Genomic DNA, 23,243 nt, shown 5'->3' on the forward strand with positions numbered 1-23,243 from the left:
TACACAGCTGTGGTGGGTTAACCTTGGCTGGATGCCAGGTGCCCACCAAGCCCACCACTCCCCTCCTCAACAGGACGGGGGAGAAAATAATATGAAAAATCTCATTGGTCAAGATAGAGGCAGCTTAACAAAAAAACCAAACCAAACCAAAACGAAACAAAAAAATCAAACAAAAAACCCCAAAACCAAAGCCCATGTGGGGAGTAAAGCATAACCAAGGAAGATTTATTTTCTACTTCCCATCAGCAGGCAATGACAAGCCAGCTCCCGGGAAGAGGTGCCTCCATGCACAGCAGTTGGCCAGCGCCAAAGACAAGCACCTTAATAATGAATCCGTCCCCTCCTCCTCCTCTTTTCTCTTAGCTTTTAGCACTGAGCAAGATGTCACATGGTATGGAATATCCCTTCAGTCAGTTTGGGTCAACTGTCCCAGCAATGTCCCCTCCCAGCCTCTTGCCCACCTCCAGCCTACTGGCTTTTGGAGGGGTTGGGAGGTTGGGGAGACATCGATGTCTTATCAACACAGTTCTAGCCACAAGTGCAAAGCACAGCACTGCATCCACTGCTACGAGGAAAGTTAACTCCATCCCAGACAGACCCAATACACCAGGACAGACCTTCACATCCCTCACCTAATTCAGCTCCAGATATGTTCTGGCTTCCTTATCCACACCTCTGCATGTTCAGTGTCTATTCCTCCCATATCAGCTGTCCCTGCTTCCTTCTCTTCACTTGTTTTTTACACTTCAATTTTGCCAGAAGTTCCTTCATCATCCATACAGGTCTCCTGCTGTCACTACTCGACCACCTGCATTCTGAGGTTGACTGGTGAGCTTAGAGGATGTATTCCTTGAGAAGTAACCAGACCTCCAGGACAGCTGTCCAGAGCACTTCTCATGGGATTCTTTCAAGCAGGTCCCTAAACTGGCCAAAGTCTACTTTCCTGAAGTCTAGAGTTGTCATCCTGCTTTTTGCTTTCTAACCTCCTTTCATGATCCTGAAGTCCACATCCTGAAGTCACTGCAACCAAAGTTACCCCCACCCTTCATGTCCTCAATGAGGTCTTCCTTCTTGGCAAGTATGAGGTCCCACTTCCTCCACCAATACTTGAGTTGGAAATTTTCCATCAGTGCACTACAGAAATGTCCTGGATTCCTTGTACTCTGCCACACTGCCCTTCCAGCAGATATCAGGGTGGCAAAATTACCCCACAAAGACCGGGCTCTGAGAATGTAAGGCTTCTTCCAGGTGTGTGGAAAAGGTCTCATCTACTTTTTGATGAGGTGGCCTGTGGCAGACACCCACCCTAATGCTGACTTCTAATCCTAATTCACACACTCTCAGCTGGCACATTGTAGACCTCTAGGTAGAGTTCCATACATTCCCACTGGTCTCTCACCTAAAGGGCAACTCCCCATGCTCACCTTGCCGGCTTTTCCTTCCAACAGAACCTATATCATCCATGGCAGCACTACAGATGTGTGAGCTAGCTCACCATGCTCCTGTGACACCTATGAGATTATAACTCGGCAACTGCATGCAAACCATTCATCCCTCTCCTCTGTCCCCCATGCTGCACCCAATAGTGTACAGGCACATCAGAGAGGCAGGTCGTCATGGTGATTTCCCAGAAAGGGTATGACAGCCTTCCCCATAATTTTGTCAGACAGGCACTTTGTTTATATGGATGGTTCCCCTTCACCTCTGTTTTGTTGGTGATGATGATGATTATAGACATACTTTGTCTATCAACCTGGTAAAGTACTTCCTCACGTAATTTTTGGTCATCATCTCCCTACCTAGTCTGAGGGCCAGACAAGCCTCGTCAGTCTTTCCACAGTGTCCCAGATCTGAGCCCTGGCAAGCAGCAAACCTTCCTAGACAAGAGATCAGGTGAGAAAGCAGGAGTATCCTTCTCCTCAAAGCAGAGCTGCCCACGTCTATTCCTTACCACTTCCTCCTGGTGCTTCTATGTGGTTAGGTGTAGTTGGCCTGGGAGCTTTGTTGGACAGAGCTCCCAGTCTATTGTCAGCTATGAGGACACTGTTCTCTAAGTGCAAATCTTGAGATGGAGCAGAAGCCTTCCTCCTGAGGCCAGAAGTCACAAGCTTCCAGCCTTTGTCATCCTGTAAGTTTTCATCTTCTAGCCTAACAGGCACAGACTTTGCCTGCAGCACCTTGAGGTGCAAGGTCCTGCATCTGGGACAGGGCAGCCCCCAGTATCAATCTAAGCTGGAGGATGAACAGATTGAGAGCAGCCCTTATGACAGCTTTGATCAAAGAGAGCATTTTACATCTCTAAAGAAAGTTCTCAGATACAGTGTGGTAAAAAATGGCTATTTCAAATCAAAAAAATCCAGAAGTCAGAAAGAAACTAGCCACTCTGTTCCCTCAACCAGATAAAGCTACAGGGTAACTCACAGCAGAAAACTGAAGAATCGCATGATGGTCACTGGCAATGGACCAGTACGGTGCCCAGACAGTATAAATCAGTCAGGCTGAACCTAATCCTTAGTGAACAGATTGGTTCTGTAGCAAACCCAGAGGCCTCCTGCATACACAGAAGTACCGCACACTAAGCAAAAGATTTAATTAATATTAGCTTTTTTTTGAACTCAAACATAATACAGTAAGCATAGCAAAAAATATATAATTTTTTTTACCCAGTGGTCCTGTAAAACAGAAAATTGCTCCTGCTAGCAAGAGGCCACACTAACTAGGCCATACACTAACTGTGTAAGGCCCCAGAACTTCTAGACTTGACTATCAACTGTTGCTGTTTGCAGTGGAATTCTATACCTGGTAAGATGTGAAGTTGAAGCATGGAATAATAGCGAAGGTCTTGAAAGCATGGGCACAGGTTGAAAAGAGAGGTCAGAGAACTATGAAAAACAAGCTGATGGTCACCCACTGGTCACTGAGGTCACCAAGAACTGGCAAGAGTGCTTTTGCTTTCACATAAGACGATGCAATATAACAGGAAAATAAAACAATCAAGTGCCACAATGAAGTACCTGCTACAGCCTGAAAAATGACCCCATCTAAGCATCACCCAATCTGTAGTTCAGGAACAGAGGTAAAGGGCTTAAACTCATAAGAAAGGAGATCTCGGATTTGAGGGTGGTGGTAGCGGTAGCTGCATCAGGACCAGCTTCCTTTGTCAAGCATCTCTCAGTCTTGATTACCTCCTCCTGGGTGACTAAGACCATCAGGGACCGCAGCCACCAGCACCGACTGTGTGGCTCCAGCTTCATGGTACTGCATACTCACAGCTAAGTTACGGCACAAGCTTTAAACAGTAAGTGCTTTGAATTTGCAGAGCTAATGATTAAAAAGGATAAAGAACCAGTCACTAGCAATGTGTGCTGTTAATGAGTATTAATGCAGTGCAGTTTTGTTTTACTGTTTAAAACCGGCCTCATTTATCAGTCTTCCAAACACTGCAATCAATGGCTCTAATTTTCTGATTGTATATTAAGCATATACGCAACAGCTTCATCTCAGCTCTTGCAAAGCAGATCTGCAGGCCTAGAGGTGTATTTAACTCTAGTCTGTAAGATATAACGTCACATTGAAATATACTGCTTTTCGTCTACGGGATCACAGTACCAAAAGATTATTTTGACAAAAACACGATGTATCATACACTTAGCATGGATTATATGAGAATTCAATGAGATTTCAAAATGTAATGGCAAATTCTAAAGTGCACCTCATGTCACTTCTTTGTATGTGGTTTTTTGAGTAAGGGAAAGGTTTTTCTCATTCCAGTGTTATCGTGCAGAAGACATGTTTTTAGGCCACGATGTCTGTGATCTATTACTTATCTACAAGGACAAAAACAATGGCCAAATGTCTAGGTAGGCACCTACCACGAGGTGAGAGGGATCACACTACAGCTAAATGGACACCCACAGTAAGAATTCAATGGCTGGAAATCAAGCTTTACAATATATGCAAAAAAACCCCTGCCAAACTGAACCAACCCAGAACAAACAACGAACAAAAAGGAAGTGAAATCCCATACTGGAAGCACTGTAGCAAGGATTGTAATGAACCTCAATTTAAAGCTAGTACCATATTTCAGTGTTATACAGGATAAACTTAATTTAGTATTTCAAATCATTAAAAATTGCCTTGCGAATATTAGAGAAATTAAGAGCCTAAATTAAAATCTAAAATATATTCGTGTTCTTGGAAACACATGCGAGATGTTTGTGTCATGTCTTGTGAGTATGATCTCACCTCCATATGGAGAAAAAAAGTGATGTCCCACATACAGACTTCATAGCTAATTCCATACATGTACAACTGTACTTCACACCTCAAACACACTTCATTTACTGTTTCATTCTTACGCTTCAATACTCAAGATAATTCCTTAGACCTTACTTTTAATGTAGTTACCTAGAAAAAAAGGTTGTCTTTTCAAATTAGCTGCTTTCCTACCTGATTAAGTTTCTTCCACAGGTTGAGAACAGGAGAAAGTTCAGTAGACCATATTTCTCTGTCAAATTTGCAGCCAGCAGTTACTGACCTGCTGAGGATCCGAAGTTGTGAAATGACCTGAGTGATAAGAATACAAATGCAAAGGATAAACTTCTTTTAGTACAATGTGATGCAACAGCAAATATTCTCTCATTTATCTATGGACTGTACTTTTCTGCATACCTAATTACTAGTCATGATCTATTGACAACAAGCAATACTCATATCCAAACACAGAACATACTTCAGCCTCATTCACATTAAGCCCAAAACAAACAAATCCTTATTTTTCTTATCAGAGTAATTGTCTTTGTTCAACTATAATTTAAAAACTAATGAGGTGTATAATCAATTTAAAAGCCTCTTTTCCACAAAATCTACAGACAAAACTCAAGCTCTGCCTTTAACTAGGGTCTATCTGTAATTAAAAAAACCCCAAAACGAGAATAAGTTACTAAAGTTACATATAGTACCTACCAGGCATCAAAACTCCAAGACCATTATAAACAATTCACTCTGATCTCTCTTAATTAGATACGCATGCTAGCTCAAATTATTTAAATGCGTATTTACTAGTTTAAAGACAGAAAGCAAACAATTAAAGAATAGCTGCAAAACTTTTCGAAAGAAGGGGAGCGTCAAGATCAAGAAGTCCAGCTACCTTTTATTGTCGGCAACCCAGGTAACTCCGCACATAAACTGATCAAATAAACATACACATTTATAAAGAAAGAATACTGAAATTGAAATTCTTCAGTGATATTGCAGTCTCTCCCTTAAACTGCATATAAAACCCTGGTATTTTTAGATATTTTAGTTAAATTTCAATTGTTTTTCACAGTGCATTTTTATGAAGAGATGTTAGAACAAAACTTACTAATTCTCTTTTGCTTGACTTCAAGGAAGTATACTTGATAATAAAAAAATTTATTAATTGTTCAGAAGGACTGGGATATTTGTTAGAATGAGTCAGGAAGTCTAGTTGCTTCTGCTGTTTTTTGACTTATTTTCTATTCTAGAAAGTTGTGCGATATTAACACTGTTAACTTTTCTTTGGTTTTTCATTTTCTTTTGCTGAAGTGAAGAACAGCTTCTTATTTATCAACTTTTATAGGGACCATGAAGCACTGAAGGACGATAGCACATTGAACCATTACTTTAACTTCTGTAACATTTACTATAATTTCATTCTTATATTAAATGTCTTACTGTGGGCGTGACCCCCCGGCCGGTCCGGGAAGCAGCCCTGTAAGCCCGCTGTCAGTCAGCAGCAGGAGGTGTGTTGTTTAGGAGGAGACAGAGAGGTTGTGTCAATGGGTGATTGGAAAGCCAGCTCATCTCTGGGCAGGACAGTGAACTTGAAACCAATCCAGCCAGAGTACGTAAGATAACTTAGAAACTATAAATAGATGTGATAAGGAGTTAACTGCACAGTTAGCAGTTAGAAGTTGTGTGTGTAGGGGCTGCAGCCGTCTGCTGCAGTTGTACCTTAATAAAGGCCTTGTGTGCACACACAGATTGTCGTATCGTCCGCCCCGAATATTTGCGACGTATGATTTACCCCTACACATCTTACAAGAAATAAAACAAAAGATAAATATACATAAAGTACAAATATATAAAATCTATCTGTATTTGACTAGAATCATAGAACATAGAATCATTAAGGTTGGAAAACCTTTAAGATCATTAAGTCCAACCACAAACCCAACACTGCCAAGTCCACCACTAAACCACGTCCCTAAGCACCACATCTATACACGTCTTTTAAATACATCTAGGGGTGGGGACTCAACCTCTTCCCTGGGCAGCCTGTTCCAGTGCTTGACAACCCTTTTGGTGAAGCAGTTTTTCCTAATGTCCAATAAGCACAAATTCACCCCACCTAACCTTGGGCACTTACTAAAAGCTTACTGTAAAATTCTGAAATTACAAAGATTACCACCCTAGCCTCCCTACATAATCAACAGACAGACCGTAAGTTGACTAATTTGTCATTTTGAAGTACTTAGGAAAACTAAGTGCCTTCACAGGTACCTCAGATAGATTGACCTATGTTGTGGGAATTAGAACGAGGATTTTCACTTCCTGGAAACCTTACTTCAAAACTCAACAAGAATTCAGCTCCTCTCACTGCACTATTACCATCAGGCCAACTTACAATAAACTTCAGATACTTACTCTAGGATGAGATGAATCACGGCTTAATCACAATATTTCTATCAGCACAAAGAGAGACTAGAAGAGACTAGCACAAATGCAGACATCTACGTCTGTTGAATCGTATCCTCTGCACTCTCGTTTGGAAAGGTACCAAGGCAGGTCTTATAACACAAAGGAAACTGAAAATCTAATCATAGTCGTGTAATACAGGGTACTCAAAATAAGAGAAGTTTTAGGATATCTGACCTTTGAACATCCACCTTTGTTATCACAACATATTCTTTTAATATATTATACACTAAAAGCTCTTATATATTGTACTCGTCCAGTCCAAATACACATCTAAATATTCTGAATAAGAGTGAAAAAATCTACCATAAAGCAGGAAAACAGTACCATTACTGAAAATATGAGAAGGATGGAAAGGTAATCAAAATATAAAAGCAATCATCACTAATGGTCTGTTTAAAGAGCGGTGAGAAGATTATTCAGAACCATGAGTCTTTGTAGAAGCTGCCTGTTTTACGTCAACTAATCATAACAATATTTATATTGAAAATTTAATAGAGTAATTTATTTGAGCACAGTGCATCTGATAACTATGAATGGCATGCAGGAACTGCTACTAAAGATTTTCTCCTTTCTTAGCGGAAAATTCACACACGGTATGTTTCTCTTTGCCTTGTCATCACAGCAAAATATAAATTGCATATATTAATAACGGTAGGGTAGTCAAAACTAAAAGGTCAATATTTATCTACCTAGTTATTAAATTAATAGTGCATCTCAGAATTTTAATCTATTGCATAATTTATGGGTTTCTGTAGATAAATGCTGCTATGATACTGACCAACACTTTATAGTAAAAAGCACACATTTAGAGAAATTAAGACAGATAAGTAACAGAACAGAAATCAATAAAGACATGAATGATCCCATGTGGCTTCAAATGCAGCTACTAGAAAGTTATGTTTAACCTGAAAATTAAAATAAAAATTCAGGGAAAAGTAAAAATGAGGAAAAGTCAAAATTTTAACTTTTTCATCGCTGGAACTTCAATAAAAACAGATTTCTAGAAACACAAATCTATTTCTGTTCTTTCCTCACACTCAAGATGAGGAAAAACATCTTCCCTTCAGTAATTCACATGTACCGCAAAAATTGCTACTCCCAACATCCCGCTTTGAGTTAGTGGGTCCAGCTAGGATAGAGTTAATTCCCACAGCCGGGATAGCCAGACCGAACCAGCCAATGGGATATGCGGTACCATACTGACGTCACATCCGGTACATACAAGGGGTGGCTGGACAGGGAGGGGCAGTTTTTCGCGCAGTGGCGGCGGGGAGGCCCAGCCCGACCCAGCCAATGGGATATGCGGTACCATACTGACGTCACATCCGGTACATACAAGGGGTGGCTGGACAGGGAGGGGCAGTTTTTCGCGCAGTGGCTCGGTGTGGTGGCAGTAAGCAGCACATTGTACACCACTGGCTTTATTATTGTTTCCTCTCTGTCTGTGTTGTTCAGGTAAACTCTCCTTATCTCTCCCCCCTTTGGAGCAGGAGAGGAAGGAGTGAGCAGCTGCATGGTGCTTAATTGCCAGCTGGGTTCAAACCATGACAGTTAGAGCAGCTCTCATTCTGTTCAGAGATTTCACTGTTCAGCTCAGTCTCCGCTGACTGCACTGTCTGCAGTTAACAGCAGATTTTTGCAGACTTTGCTCCTAGCAGTGACAGCGCTGGATGTTTACAGTTACTGCCAGGGGCTGCGATGCAGAAGGGCTCTTGCTCATACTCTCTCCTGTGCAGACCAAGGTCACTGCTAAATCCTGTGATCCGCCGTGAGGTAAGTTGGAGGCTGCACCTGCGGGGAGGAGCAAACAGGAGAGGAGACCCTGCACTGACCAGCAAGGTGTTCCATCCCATAGACGTCGTATTTGGTATAAAGCTGAGGGGTCACAAGGATCAAGCTCTCTTCTTTAATGGCCAGTGTCCCAGGTGGACTCTGTCCATCCTGCCTTTGATCCCACTCTGCACATTCCTGAATCCCGTTCCAGAATCCAGCTCCTGAATCCGTGTCCCATCTGCTGCTGAGCCCAGCCTGGGCCTTCCCCAGTGTCTGCCCACAGCACCAGTGGTGACAGTGGCATGATTGCCACAGGGGGCGGTGATGTGTTGGGTTCAGTATTGGTTCTATGCGTATTTGTATAGATTTCATTTTATTGTTATTAGTTTTATTAATGTAGCTTTAGTTTTCCAATCCACAAGTCTCTCTCCCTCACTCTCCTTCTCTTCCCCTTTGGGAAGGGAAAGGAGTTAATAGAGAGCATCTGTCATTTGTCTAGGGCCGGCCCAGCTCTAACCTGTGACAGATTTATTGGCACCCAACATGGGAGAAAAGTAATAAAATTAAGAATATATTGTGAAATTCTAAAAAAAAAAAAAAAAAAAAAAAATTAAAATTCTCTTCCACTTTGTGGCCATTTTTGTAACCACATTTCTTTATTAGAACCGCATATAAAACTTCATAGAAGGGCAACAACCCAATAACAGCAAGTTTATCATAAAAAAAAAGGATCAATAATTTCTGCACTAACTATGATTACTGTGCTAGGAATACAATCAGAAAAGATTTGCTGTTTTTTTTTCAAGATCATGGAGTAGATAAAAGAATTTTTATTCTTGTACAACAAGCTAACAAACTCCTCTCGGTAAATCTACAATGTGAAAGCAGATACTCTACTGCCATCTACCAGTTTTGAAAGGATGAAGACTTAGCACAGAAACCTCTTCTGTTTCATTGCTCTGAAATAATATATCCCTTTACACAACTCTTCAAGGAGATATTTCTGTTTTTATATGACTGAACAGCTCAAATTAAAACATGAAGTTATATCTCAGTCACTTTGGTAAATATTGGGAAAGCAGTAACTCAGTGCAATGCAGTGATGTCTTCGTTGAGTCAAGAGAGGGCACGGGCTTCGGCTTGATACGCCTTCTGACAGAACTACATGATTCCACACTGGTCCTCAGGGTTTGGCTGCAGTTACCCACATGGCTGTCAAAGTAGCCTAAGATTGAGTTGCTGATGAAACTTCTCTGACTTTCAGTCTCTCTGCGTCCCTTACCCTCTCTGCAAGAACAGGGTCCATGGAGGTTGTAAGGACGAAGGTATTTTAATAACGTTCAGAAACAAATCATTCATACTGCATGTTGATGAGTAAGAAACAGTGTAGGTCTGTGCTTGCTCTTGCTCCCTCAAGGCCACATCAAAGCTGTGCTTTCACTCAATAGTGATGCGAAGTAGATGGATGCCTTCTTAATCAAAATACAAAGCAAACAAGGAAAGACATTGGCACCACCTATATCTTCCCTTTATACAGAAGAGGACATCAGGAAGATCCTCTGTAGAGCAGGTCTTCAGTGGAGGAGGAAAGAAAATGAGCAGGATGCTGCAGATGGACAGCACAAGCCCACTGTTGACACAGACAGTAATCTAGTGGCATCTTCCCCCAAAGAACAAGTAAGGGTTTTACTTTATAGAGGTCCCCAGAATACACATTACCTGGAGAACATGATGCTAAAAGAAAGGCCAGAAGAGGTGGTTGGCCTTAGCTAATTACACACCCGGACAAAATTTAAGAAAACCAGAAAGTTGCAGCCTGATCTTAGAAGAAAACAAACTTCCCATATGCAGAGCACCAATATATTCCCACATACATAGCACCAACCCTGCGGAATTAATAAGGGTACTTGAAGCACTGCATTGACTCACTGCGACTGGTAAAGAGTTGTGTTTTTCATCAGAGCACAGTACTGTGGCTTCCACTCCACTACACGGCACAGCGCGTTTCTTTCATGCAGTACCACGGGTACTCCCCATACTTTAAAATACTCCCCACATTTTAAAAATTCTTGTTAATTACTCAGACCACTCAGTTGCAGGGTAATAATAAATACAGTTTGGCATTACTCATCAATGTCTGCTGGAGCCTATTAGTCACATATTTATGATGTGGGATGCATTTAATAAATGTCAGTGTAATCATATGCTTTGCACAGCTGATAGAAGGGTTATATAAAGGCTAAATTATTTTAAGAAAATAGATTTGTGTTCATCCTGACATCTACAGCAATAACAACAAGTTCAAGAATAACTTCAGTTGCATGCTTTTCAATAATTATACCCATATTACTCTACGTGGCATGATGAGAATTACAGAGGAGCAGTAGATATAAAATTAGGTACCAGTGCAAGGAATGGTGGGAAGAGGTACAGAATCAGCCAGTGACTTGAAAATAAGAGCAGGTCAGCAACTAAGTTAAAAAGAAGAACCCAAGCATAAAATGCTGTTTTACTGAAGTCAATGGGATCATTGCAATTACATTTAACAAGGCAAAATTCACTTCATGTTTTCTGACCCTGGCTCTTACCTTCTTTGCCTTACTGGATTGCCCTACAGTATTTCCATTATTAGTTTATTATTAATTTTAACTCCACAAATATTCATCACAAAACAAAAAACAGCTATGAAAAAAGATAATTAGTTTTTTCTATAAAATTCCTAAGTTTCAAGCTCAGGCAGAAGAGCAACAGTAATTATTTAAAATAAGTACTATATTTAGCAGCTACACTAAGGTATGATGAGCTACTCCTTTTGACCTTTAATGGTTTTCATTAAAGAAATCGTTTCACTTTAAGCAATCACATCTACGAAACGAATGCATTCAGTGTGAGATTTCTGTGCTAGTATCATTTCCATGGAGTATACAGCTACGCAATGTGCTTTTTCCCTAAATTAGTAAATCTGGCTGTTCAAATATCATAACTTACTGAAGTCATCCTGATGTAACATGTGAATACTATTTCTGTGCGTTGAGTTTCTGCTAGAACAAACTTTTGAGTTTTCAAATGATTCAGCTACCCTTCATGATGAGTATGAAATGTCACAGTATGAATCCATTAGTACGAATACAAACCCAGGTAATTTCTACACACTTTTAAATACTCCCTATAACAATGTGATTCTAGTCCTGCACGCATCCAAGCTGATGTTCACAGCAGTGATCTGTAAGATGAGATTTTTACTGAGTATGAGAAATAAAGCACACAAGCTTTCTGCTATATCAAAGAACTGCATCAACAAATTTTTCATGGGAACTACATCTTAAAAGTGTGAATAAATTCATGAGACACCTGCTAGCTTATAAAATTTTAACTCAAATTAAGAGTTACCTTTCAGTCGCAGAAGCCCTTTTAATACTGTTATTTGTAACTGCGTATCTTTGTATTTCAAAATGTTTGTGAAAAAACTGAATGATTAATGATAACATTACTGAAGTAAATTTCTAAAGTGCTGGTTAACAGCCAACACTGCAAATGTGGGCAGGAATTATTATTTTTATTTATATATATGAGTTAGGATTTTGGACTTTAGGAAAGCAGACGCTGGTTTACTCAGGGAACTGTTAGCAGAATCCCATGAGAAGTGAGCATAAAAGCGAGGGAAAAATCAGAGACAGTATAGCGTACAGCACATTAATTTCAGCTGATTAAAAAGGGGCAATAAACAAGTACTTTGGTGAGCTTCAGAACAAATCACTTCATTGTGCAGAAAAGACAAGGATTTTTAGCAAAATGACTGTTTGGGAGCATCTCAATAGATTGAAAGACAAAAAAAAAAGGAACATCTAAGAAGAAAAATCAAGGACAGAGAAAGCAAGCAGATAGAGAGATAGAGACACTGCTTGGGCACTTCAGGATGAAATTAAAAAAGCCAAACCCTAGCTGGAGATAAAACTAGCAGGGAACATTAAGAGCGATGTGGATTTCAACACATAAACAAAGGTTCAAAGAAAACATGGGGCATTTGATGAAGGCAAGAGAACATAAGTGAGGGATGGTACATAAAAGGCTGAAGTATTCCATGGTCTCTGTGCATGGTTTAGGAAGAAAAGGAGCAGCCAGTAATGAGCTAAGAGTCTACCTACAGAACATGAACATACTCAAAAGTGAGCACGGAGTTAAATCCCACTGGTGGCCGGTCACCAGTGGTGTTCCCCTGGGCTGAGTACTGAGGCCTGTTCTTTTTAACATCTTTATCGATGATCTGCATGAGAGGATCAGTACACCCTCTGTTAATTTGCAGATGACACCAAGTTGGGTGGGAGGTTGATCTGCTTGAAGGTAGGAAGGCTCTACAGAAGCATCTAGACAGGCTGGATCAATGGGCTGAGGCCAACCGTATAAGGTTCAACAAGGCCAAGTACCAGGTCCTTCATCGGGGTCACAACAACCCCCTGCAATGCTACAGGCTTGGGGAAGAATAGCTTGAAAGCTGCCTGGCAGGAAAAGGACCTGGGAGTGTTAGCTTATAGCCAGCTGAATGTGAGCCAGCAGCGTGCCCACCTGGCCAAGAAGACCAACGGCATCCTGGCTTGCATGAGAAATAGTGTGGCCAGTAGGAGTGGGGAAGTGATTGCTCTCCTGTACTTGGCACCGATGAGGCCTCACCTCAAACACTGTGCTCACTTTTGGGCCCCTCACTACAAGAAGGACATTGACGTACTGGAGTGTATCCAGGGAAATGCAACGAAGATGGTGAAAGGTCTAGAGAACAAGTCCCACGAGGAGCGGCTGAGGGAACTGGGGTTTAGCCTGGAGAAAAGGAGGCTCAGGGGAGACCTTACTGCTCTCTACAGCTACCTGAAAGGAGGCTGTATTGATGTGAGTGTCAGTCCTCCCCCAAGTAACAAGCAGAAGGATGAGAGGCGACAGCCTCAAGTTGTGCCATGGAAGGTTTATACCGGACATTAAGAAAAATGGCTTCACCAAAAGGCTTGTCAAGCATTGGAACAGGCTGGGCCGGGGACTGGGGGGGGGCCCATAGGTTTGTGCCAGGAGAGGTTTAGGTTGGTTATTAGGAAAATTTCTTCACAGAAAGGCTTGTGAAGCATTGGAAGAGGCTGCCCAGGGAACTGGTGGAGTCACCATCCCTGGAGGTATTTAAAAGACGTTGATAGATGTGGTGCTTAGGGACATGGTTTAGTGGTGGACTTGGCAGTGTTAGGTTTGTGTTTGGACTTGATGATCTTAAAGGTCTTTTCCAACCTAAATCATTCTATGTTCTATGATTCTAGTCAAATAAATGAAATCCAGATGAGATTCAGCCATGGCTGCTGACCAATGTGACGACAAGGCTGCCGTGTACTTCAGATGAAAAATGGCAATCAGAGAAAATCCCTACTGCTGGTAAGGGTAACATTATGCCTCACTTTAAGAAAGGAATGCAGGGCTCATGGAACGACAGACTATTCCACCTAGTCTATGTTCCTGGATAGCTCACGGAACATATCCACCCCCAAACACCAGAAGAGAAAAGAAGGCAATTGGTATCAGCCACTATGACTTTACCAAGAGCAAACAACACTTGACCAACCTAACTGTCTTCTGTGATTAAGTGACTATATGAATGAGGGAAGAGCAGGTGGTACTGCTAATCAGGCTTTTGACATTACCTTCAATTACAGTCCTGTTTTGGGGGCTGAGGAAATCTGGACTTGAATCATGATCTTAAAGAATGGGCAGGGTGGAAAAATGGATGAAGTGAAATGGTAGCAACATTTGGACATCTGGCTGGCAGCTGCTGAGAAGGAAACTGGGGTTTGATACAGGGATTCACATCATTCAATTCCTCCACGGGCAACTTAGGTGATGGCAAACAGTATACAGAGGCACTGTAACTTTCCTTTATCCTTGCATGAGATGTGTGAGAAAGTGTACTCATTCACCCATGGAAATAAAAAGAATAAAACCCAGCCTCTAAAGAATTTACTTAGCTCTACCTACACAGAGCAACTAAGGACAAAATCCTCCAGAAAAGTAAGTCATGTTGCTGAAAAGATCATGTCTATTTAAGTCAAATATTTTCTTAAAATCAAACCAGCTCTTACAAGTACGCATGCAGTATTAATAGTCTCTACAGAACATCGAAGATGATTTCTAACAATCCATTTACTAATTACCAATATTAAAATAATACAGCTAGCGATATTCAGCTCTTGAATTAGAATTGCGGTTCTGTGCTGGAAAAAACAAAAGCTGTAATATAATCAAGGTTACTGAAGAAAGTCAATTTCCTTTTAGTTCTGTTTTAGGTTTACCCAAACATCAGCAGTGCAGTAGGTTACAGAGGAGATCGCTGCATGCCTGCGAAATGCTGCACTGTGCTGCAGCAAATTTCTGCTACAGAGAAGTGCGTTGCTGAGCAATCCAGACTATCATTCTTTATATGAAAAATATATAATATTCATAGAAAATCTATATAAGGTCTACATTTCTATTATCTAATTATTCCATCTTGTACAGTTAAACAATATCATAAAATTATATCAGATTTTTTCTAATAGAATTACGTTACTTTAACTTCATGGTTAATAGAATAGATTGTACTGTACCTGCTTTAACAATTAGTTTAAAAGATTTTGACCTGATAAAAGATTGCTAATTACAAATCACTTAATGTATATCTGAATGATTATTTTAAATCTGAGCCTAAACATACGACTAAAGTCGAAATTGCTGTCAGTTGGTTTAAACAAGTAACTCGAAAGTATGTATTACGTATGTCTCAAAAAAGCCTGCTTCTCCTAACCCTGAGTTCAGCGCTGAAGATGATACAATTCCCTGCATCTCTGCTTAAGGCAGGTGTTGGTAAAAATACAGACTAAGAAATAGTAATGGCTAGTAGATGAGAAGCTATGTGGGATAGTAGGCATCAATTATATGACAATACACTGCATCCTTAGCAAGGAACCAGTGAAGTAGTAGACACAGTACTGAATTTCACCTTTCTGGAGCTTGTGACTTGGCAACTGAGCTGGTAGCAACTTACTTCTCAGCACTTTATTCATTCAGCTTTTCCCTGCTTTAGCTTGGTAATAGATTTATGAGAAACACTGCTGTTGGAAGGCAATCATTCAGTTTTGGATTGCGAGCCAAGGCATCACCTATGGATCTAAGACAGCTGTCAATCTGTCAGAAATTCAGTTAGGCAGAAACACAATTGAAGAAAAATCTCCAATTTCTGTTACTTAAATTGCCGAAGACTTGAAGAAGTACCAGAAGCTCTTATTGGAAGGACAGGAAATCTCTAACATGACTAAGGATGATCTCACAGAATAGTAACTACAACAGTCTCATATTTTCCAGATTATAATCTGTAGTTTACAGATTACAATCACTGCTCTGACAGCGCAATTCAGTAGAGCGCGGTTCTGCATGTAAAGGCTCTCACTACCTTTCTCCCTTCACACAGGAACTCTGATTCTATATTCATTTTGTGGAGGTTAACTAAGGACCTATCTTCACAACTGAGCTCTTAACAAGTTATCTAAGCATAGCTGAAATAAAGAAAACAATCAGCAGTCTACAGTGTATCTGACTGAAACAAAAGGGTTTAAAGTTGATGTTTATGTAAAAGAATATAAGACAAAACCAAACAGAGCTACAGTGAGTCTTGGTGCATTTTTTGGCTTAGTAACAAAAACAGTTTTTGAGCTCAGTGTATTACCCTATGCGCCCTCATCCTACTGATTTGTCTTTATATAGTTTTAGAGTTTCATGTGCTAATAATAAAACAAATCATCTGACAATGCAGCTATGGATTTCGGGGAACAGATATATTTACCAGCAGTATTTTTGATATTCAACAAATGCAATACTCAAAGGCAATAATTTTTTTAACAATTCAAAGGTCTTATACCAATGAGAAATTTCTGCATGGAGCACTTTTTAGGTGAGTGTAAGCGAATAAACAATTATATATTTTTTTAAAAAAATACAATCCTAAATCTTGAAAATATAGGAAATTCCAATTACAGGGAACTTCCAAATGACTTTGCCAAGAAAGGGTAGAGCAGATGATCCTTGAGGTCCCTTCCAACCTGGTATTCTATGATTCCATGATTTAATTTTTTTTCTTTCCCCTGTAACTTGTTCTTATATAAAACAGCGTGCTAGGGCTGTGCAGAAAATTAAAGCAAACCATGATATACAGACCAGTTCACTTCTCAGCTCTGATAAGATTCTCAGCTCTGATAAGATTCTCAGCTCAGCCAACTTTCATGTTATCTGATGCAATTAATTTACCAGTCAAACAAACTATGCTAGTCACTAATTAAGGATTTGTACCATTTAACTGTGCTTATACAGTAATCGTGTTCTCATCCAGACTTAACTAAAAAGCAATGAAAAACAGAATAAAAAACTTAAGCTTTGCCTCAAAGTCTTGAACTTGCTCCATATTTGAGCTGAAAGGTATTAGAATGCCCAAGAAACCTGAATAAAAGGTGGACCTGCCTATGATCATTATGAGGTACAGCCACTTCTTAGGCAAACTCCTCCCTAGACTCCAGGCCTTAGTGGTTCAATTCAGTTATTACACATAATGCCATTTGAGACTCTGTATGTTATCCAAGAAAATGTTATGGATAGGAAAATACAACACAGGACCTCCAATCCATGCTTTACTGGATTAGGGTACACAATAAGCACGGAAAAGCTTTGTCTTAACGAGTCAAACAACGTATGAAGACATCCAGAGCTCAAATCACTCCCTCTTTTCCCTTCTTAGACTGACAAGAGGGAGATTTCAAGGAGAGCAAAAGAGACAGTCAGTATTTTCTGGCTCCACAAAGGGTGAGAAGAACAGCTGACCCAGCTGCGCCATTAACAGTACCCAGCAGAGTGGGTGACCCAGGTCACTCACCCAAGCTGAGGCTTCTACATACAGCTCTAAAACAAGGAGGTGAAAAATTTTTGATCATTTGATCAATATTTGATCATTGCGTAGCACCAAGACAACTGAATTCTCACATATTAAACACATATTCAAATCTGGACTAGACTGCAATTGAAATGATAGTTGAGAAGTCCTGACTATGATATAGTCATCTGCCATATATTACAGCTAAAGGAATAATGGATGTATTTTAAATTAGTGAATTTTTAAACTAAGACCTAGAAACCCCCTGCAACTTACTTTTCATTATGTTGAGAAGTTCATTATGATATGTCTAAGTAGTTATATGCTATTTTCCAGTGAGAACAACATTTCTTGCCCCTCCCCCCGCCCCCAAATTTTGCATTTCTAACAGTAAAGATAGAATTCTGACTACTGGGAGAATTCTTCAGAACTTCTCTTTCAGAAAAAAGCATAAAACATTACCCATCTAATATGGGTATATTCTATCTAACTAATATTCTATCTAATATTCTATCTAACTATTGTACTAGAATTAATGACTCAAACTAAAACCTTATCTTGCAGTTAACAGCAGCTCTAAAAACTATCCCACTGATGGGAGTTAAATTAACAGTATAAATAGAACTAGATAAACTACTTACATATGTGGATACTCTTCAGCATGAACTGAATTATATAATTGTAAACTGTCTCAATAATTTTTTTAAGTCCTAGAAGAATATCTTTGTAAGATAATTCTTATTATATTGAAGTTACTGTATTTTATTATATTGAAATATTCCATAGATAAAAGCCGACATATTCCAAAAATCCCTCCATTTACTCTGACTTTCTTATGGAAATTCATATTAATGAGCAGCTGGTTGGGTTCTCTCTCTCTCTCTCTCTCTCTCTCTATATATATGTATATATATACTGGACACAGAAAAGATTCAGAGGTCAATGAAAAATGTAGCCTTACCTGGGAGCTGATCATCCGCTGTGATGAACGAGCAATATTAGCAGGCAGTCCAAAAAAGTCAGGTTTATCATCTTCTGGAAGGCTTTCAATAATATTACGATAGTCCTGCATTAAAAGAAAAAAATAAATACAACTGAGAGAACTACTTATTCAGCTCGTGAAATTAACAATGTATGCTGAAAAGAATTTCATTAGGTGTACTGCATAACACAAAGATTCAAATAAGTATATAACACAGGACATAGCTTGGTAATCTTATTTCCTAAGATTTTTTTAATAAATAAAATTATTTCATATAGTCTTTCCAATCAAAAAAAGCAAGAAGCAATTCTGATTACAGCGATGCTATCAACTGAAAGGAAAAATATGCTGACTGTCTCTGAAAAGTAGTTACAGTACTTCTGTTGAAAAATCAGAGTAAGAGTAAAGACTATTTAAAAAAGATGTCACCATTCTGAATTTAGAGTGTAATACGTATTTATAAAATGAAGAACATTGACTTCTATTTAAATCTATGAAGATATCAGTCAAGAAAGGGAAAATGCTAAGGTAAGAAAAGGTCTGCATGATCATTGGACATGCAGAATAGTGTCAATAGTGATTCCAGTGTAATAGTCACTAGTGATGCTGGTCTCGTACTGAACAGAAAGAGGCCCTGCAGGCTAAGGTGGACTAATGGTGCTGGATCTATCTTCTATTGTGTCTTCAGAGGAAAAAATATTTACTGTTTGAAAGTCTGGCTGCGCCCTATTGTGTTACATTATGGGCAGTTTGTCCTTTGCTTGCAGGAGCATGTCCTAGGTGTGCACAATTCACTTTGGCATGGAATCTCACTTCAGAGATAACATTAGCAGATCTCTATACCACACACTGAGAGAACCCTATTCAGTAAGAGATATTATTCCAATTAACATAAGGAATCAAACCTAGCTTTAATATTATTGTTCTGCTAATCAAAACTACTTGCAGAAAAATATTTAAGACATGAAAGTATAAACTCACATAAATAATCATAGAAAAAAACTGAGAGATATTAAATGCAGTGCAGGCAAGAAGAAAAACTCATCTGTATGACCACATTTTCTACAAGAATAAAGACCGGCCTTGTTTGTTTATTCCTGCCCTCTTTATGGTATTAACTCAGAACACCTATGGAAAATAACCATCATATGGAAAACAAAAAATAAACAAACCCCAAAGCTAACCAGTCAGAATCTAGGTAGGGAATGCCAAGCAACAGCAATTTTGTTTAACTAGCATAATTCCATTTATATAACTCACATTATAGGTCGAGTATGCAGTCCTACATTGAAATGCAAATGAATCTTAATAATAGTACCAACAACAACGGTATGTGAAAGGATAGGGAGAGATCAGTTATTTAGACTCTAATTCCCTCTCATGTACATTAAAGAAATACTACTGGAGAATCAGAATCCATACTTAACTCCAAACCAGATGTCATACACCCTCCACACATGTTGGCAGATCATGTCAGAATATTGATATATAGTGTAAATAAGGAGACATAGATTTTCCTATTTCATCCAAAGTTATAACAATGTTTAGCAGTCTGTACAAAAGTGCTATAATATTAATGTACTAAGTTAGATAAAAATATAATTATATCCTTCTTTGCCATAAATTGACCCGATTTCTTTTATTCAGTTCTTCATAGCTGTGCAGATATCACAAAAAAGGAGGCTGACCAAACAGTAGCAGAATAGTTCTGGTAACTTCCGAATAGTGTTTCACACAAAAGAAGTCTGAAATAAAGGGAGGTATCCTTTGGATTGTAACTCTGGTTTTCTTTAGAGAATTACTTCCAAGAATAATTATTTAACTTACTTCAGTTTCTCTATTAGGTGATAGAAGATGTATACCTACCAAAATACTGCAGGAATTCGGTAAAGAGATTGAATATGGAAAACTAATCATCTTTTTGCCTCTAGTACTTAAAGTGCCAATGACTTGTGAATTGAAAAGTTGCTCCAAGTAGGACCGAAGAATCCTCATATCGACGTAATTATCTACACGGCCTCCATAAATTGCATTTTCAAACAAGCCATGCACAAATTCCCATTGAAAATCTTTGGAACCTATAAATTAATTAATATTAGTTTTGTATCAGTAGATAGCACAGCATTAGAAGCATTTCTTCTTGTCATTGCAGTTCTTTAGTGAAATAAAAAAAACATGAACACATCAAATGATTAATTTCTAATTTTCTTCTACATTACCAAATAATAAAAGTTGCAGAAACTTCAATGAATTTGCAAGTATTTGTCACTGATAAAATGAACGCATACTGTGTTTCAAAATGAGTTATTAGAAATACTTCTTAAATCTTAAAGTGCTTTAAAATTTTAGATAAACCGATTGGTTATATGCATTTCAGAAATGATGCTATTAAAATTTTAATGACACGCTCCTTTGTCATAAGTAAAAAGAATTTCCCATGTTCAAAATTTTATACGCTATTTTGTATTACAGTACCTTCTGATCTCATAAAATAATCTGATTCATTGAACCAAAAGCAGGTCATGCTCAAAACAGATAACATTACTGGAAATGTCATCTTTCAAACCCAAAAAGGTCCAGGACAGGCACTTTGCTACTCATTATAAATCACACAACATAGCACATAAAACTAAGCATGTTACTATTAGTTTCCTGGCCAGACTGATGTTGCAGTTAGATTACTCTGGCTTAGCTATATCCCACAAGTTTAAATAAATTATTTTCCCTCCCTTCTATCACAGTTATCCAAAGTAACTACGTGGCACAATGATCTACATATACCCTAGAATTTTCATGTGCAGGTAGAAGCTCGATCAGAAAGGCCCTTCTTAAACTCCCTTGAAAAGAAGAAGCAACAAGTACTTTAAGGACGGTTTTATTGGTGTTTCCTGTTGTTTCCGAATGCTTCAGTCACTCTTTCATTAAAAACACAAGTTATTTTCACAACAGCAGTTAATGATTCTATTAATTATTATCATTGATAGTTAATGATTCGCCCTCTTTACATCACCCTGTGTTTCGAGTCTGTGTAAGGTTCAGTTACAGAAGTACTAATCTTCCATAAATCTCATTTAAGTCAGTGATCATAAATTATCTCTAGATATCAGCTCCTAACTTTACTTTGAAATTTCATAACATGCAAAGACTTTTTAAAAAATTAACTTTTTCCTATTAACTAATATTAAGAAATCACTACACTACTTCACAGAACAATGAAGTGGGCTCCATCGAGTGAGTTTCAATATGAAGAATGCATTTGTATTCCATTCATATTCAATCCAGTATATGGGGGAAGCTCACTATGGGAAAGAATGGAGACAGAAGACTTCATCTTCCAAGAATTCCTTTATTTCCTATTTATTCCTCTGGACTCAAGAACTTGAGCAAAATAGTTCTTGGCACAAAAAAACATACTGTCACTAGACTAATACGTGGCAATTGGTGTTATCTTGGTGCATGGAGGGGTGAGAAGCGGGGTTGAGATCCTAGTCCCATTCCTCCACTTTTCTGCCCAGAATGAAATGAGCTGTTACAGATAACCATGAGGGTGTAAATTAATGGACTATGTGCAATTAACATAAGCAATAAGCTAGACTATGGTCCCATCCACACATCCCCACACCTTTGGTGCAATGAGAAAAATGAAGTATAAATATTGCCCCAATGCTGCACATAAGTTGGGCAGCGAGATGCTTCAGAACCAAACCAAAAGGACAGAGAGAAGGATTTACATTCCCCCATTCAGGACACCTTGTGGGTAAGATTTGTAACCTTGGCCTTCCCCAGGAGACTGTGTGTAATCGCGACTGTATTTATTACTTTGGGCATAAAACTATAGCTATACTGCAGTTCATCGATTTATACCCAGCCAGCCAAAAAAATCTCCATGCGTTGCACGTAAATAATCCGTTATTATTTGTGCACCCGACTCACTTGTTTCACAAAGCAGCCGGACTTACAGCAGACAGGCTGTTCACGCATCCGGCTTCAGGCCGGTAATATCAGATCCATTCCCTAATTGCAACATTTGTGTATATTTGTGAAAATGTTCCAATGAAGATCCAAATGCAAAATTTAAATACCTTCAAAGCAGCCTTTCAACTTAATGGCCCCACTTCAAACTCTAAATAAAACAATTATGCAAAGTAATCAATTTATAAAAATTACTGAGAAAGGTTTTAATATTCTCGAAGTTTTAAAGGAGAGACACTCAGAAAGTTATGCTACAGTGGTGAGAAATCTGTCCTTAAGAAGTGACTTACCCTCAAAGAGGCTATCAATAATGTCAAAACCAGCACGAAGATCAGATAAAGAAAATTCATAAAACTTGGTCCATCCCTACCATTAAAAGAAATCCAAAGAACTTAATTAGTTACACAATGATGATCCTGAAGTAAAATACAAATATTATGTGGTTACTAAATACTGTACAATACTTAATATTGAATGAAAAAAAGAGACAACCTATGTCCTCTAAAGTGCATTTTTGGAGGCATTCAGTAGAGGTAGTATAAAAAAATAATCATCTCTACCAGTTAATTTAATTTTACATATTATTATTTTATTTTTTAATACCAGTTATGATCCATTGAGTTTGAGGAATGTAAACTGAAGATTATTTTATTTCCTAACAGTATTTGCTTCAGCTAAAACTGACGTGTCTGACTAGATTACACATTGAAATATGATTTTATTTCTGTATTTCAGTTTCCTTTGGATTTTCACCAATAGGTCTGATTCTTCAAACACAGTCTACATTGCACTTTCACTATCTTACTCCTTAATTCGTATTGCTTCTCTACTCACGGAAAAAACTGTAATGAGAAATGGAATGACTGCTGCTAT

At 38.8% G+C, this 23,243-nt stretch overlaps 1 protein-coding gene across 1 annotated transcript in view; it reads right to left on the minus strand.

Moving 5' to 3' along the window:
• LOC104501571 (cytoplasmic dynein 2 heavy chain 1-like) overlaps positions 1–22,736 on the minus strand; it is a gene marked incomplete at its 5' end in the record, with an annotated part of 56,450 nt that extends 33,714 nt beyond the window's left edge. The window contains 4 exons of the mRNA XM_010145400.1: positions 4,450–4,566; positions 18,378–18,482; positions 20,265–20,476; positions 22,661–22,736. Coding sequence (XP_010143702.1) covers positions 4,450–4,566; positions 18,378–18,482; positions 20,265–20,476; positions 22,661–22,736 — 510 coding nt within the window. The remainder of the gene's footprint in view (positions 1–4,449; positions 4,567–18,377; positions 18,483–20,264; positions 20,477–22,660) is intronic.
• Positions 22,737–23,243: the final 507 nt, after the last annotated feature.

This window comes from Buceros rhinoceros, unplaced genomic scaffold (genome assembly GCF_000710305.1).
Source record: "Buceros rhinoceros silvestris isolate BGI_N320 unplaced genomic scaffold, ASM71030v1 scaffold11951, whole genome shotgun sequence".
NCBI classification, from domain to species: domain Eukaryota; kingdom Metazoa; phylum Chordata; class Aves; order Bucerotiformes; family Bucerotidae; genus Buceros; species Buceros rhinoceros.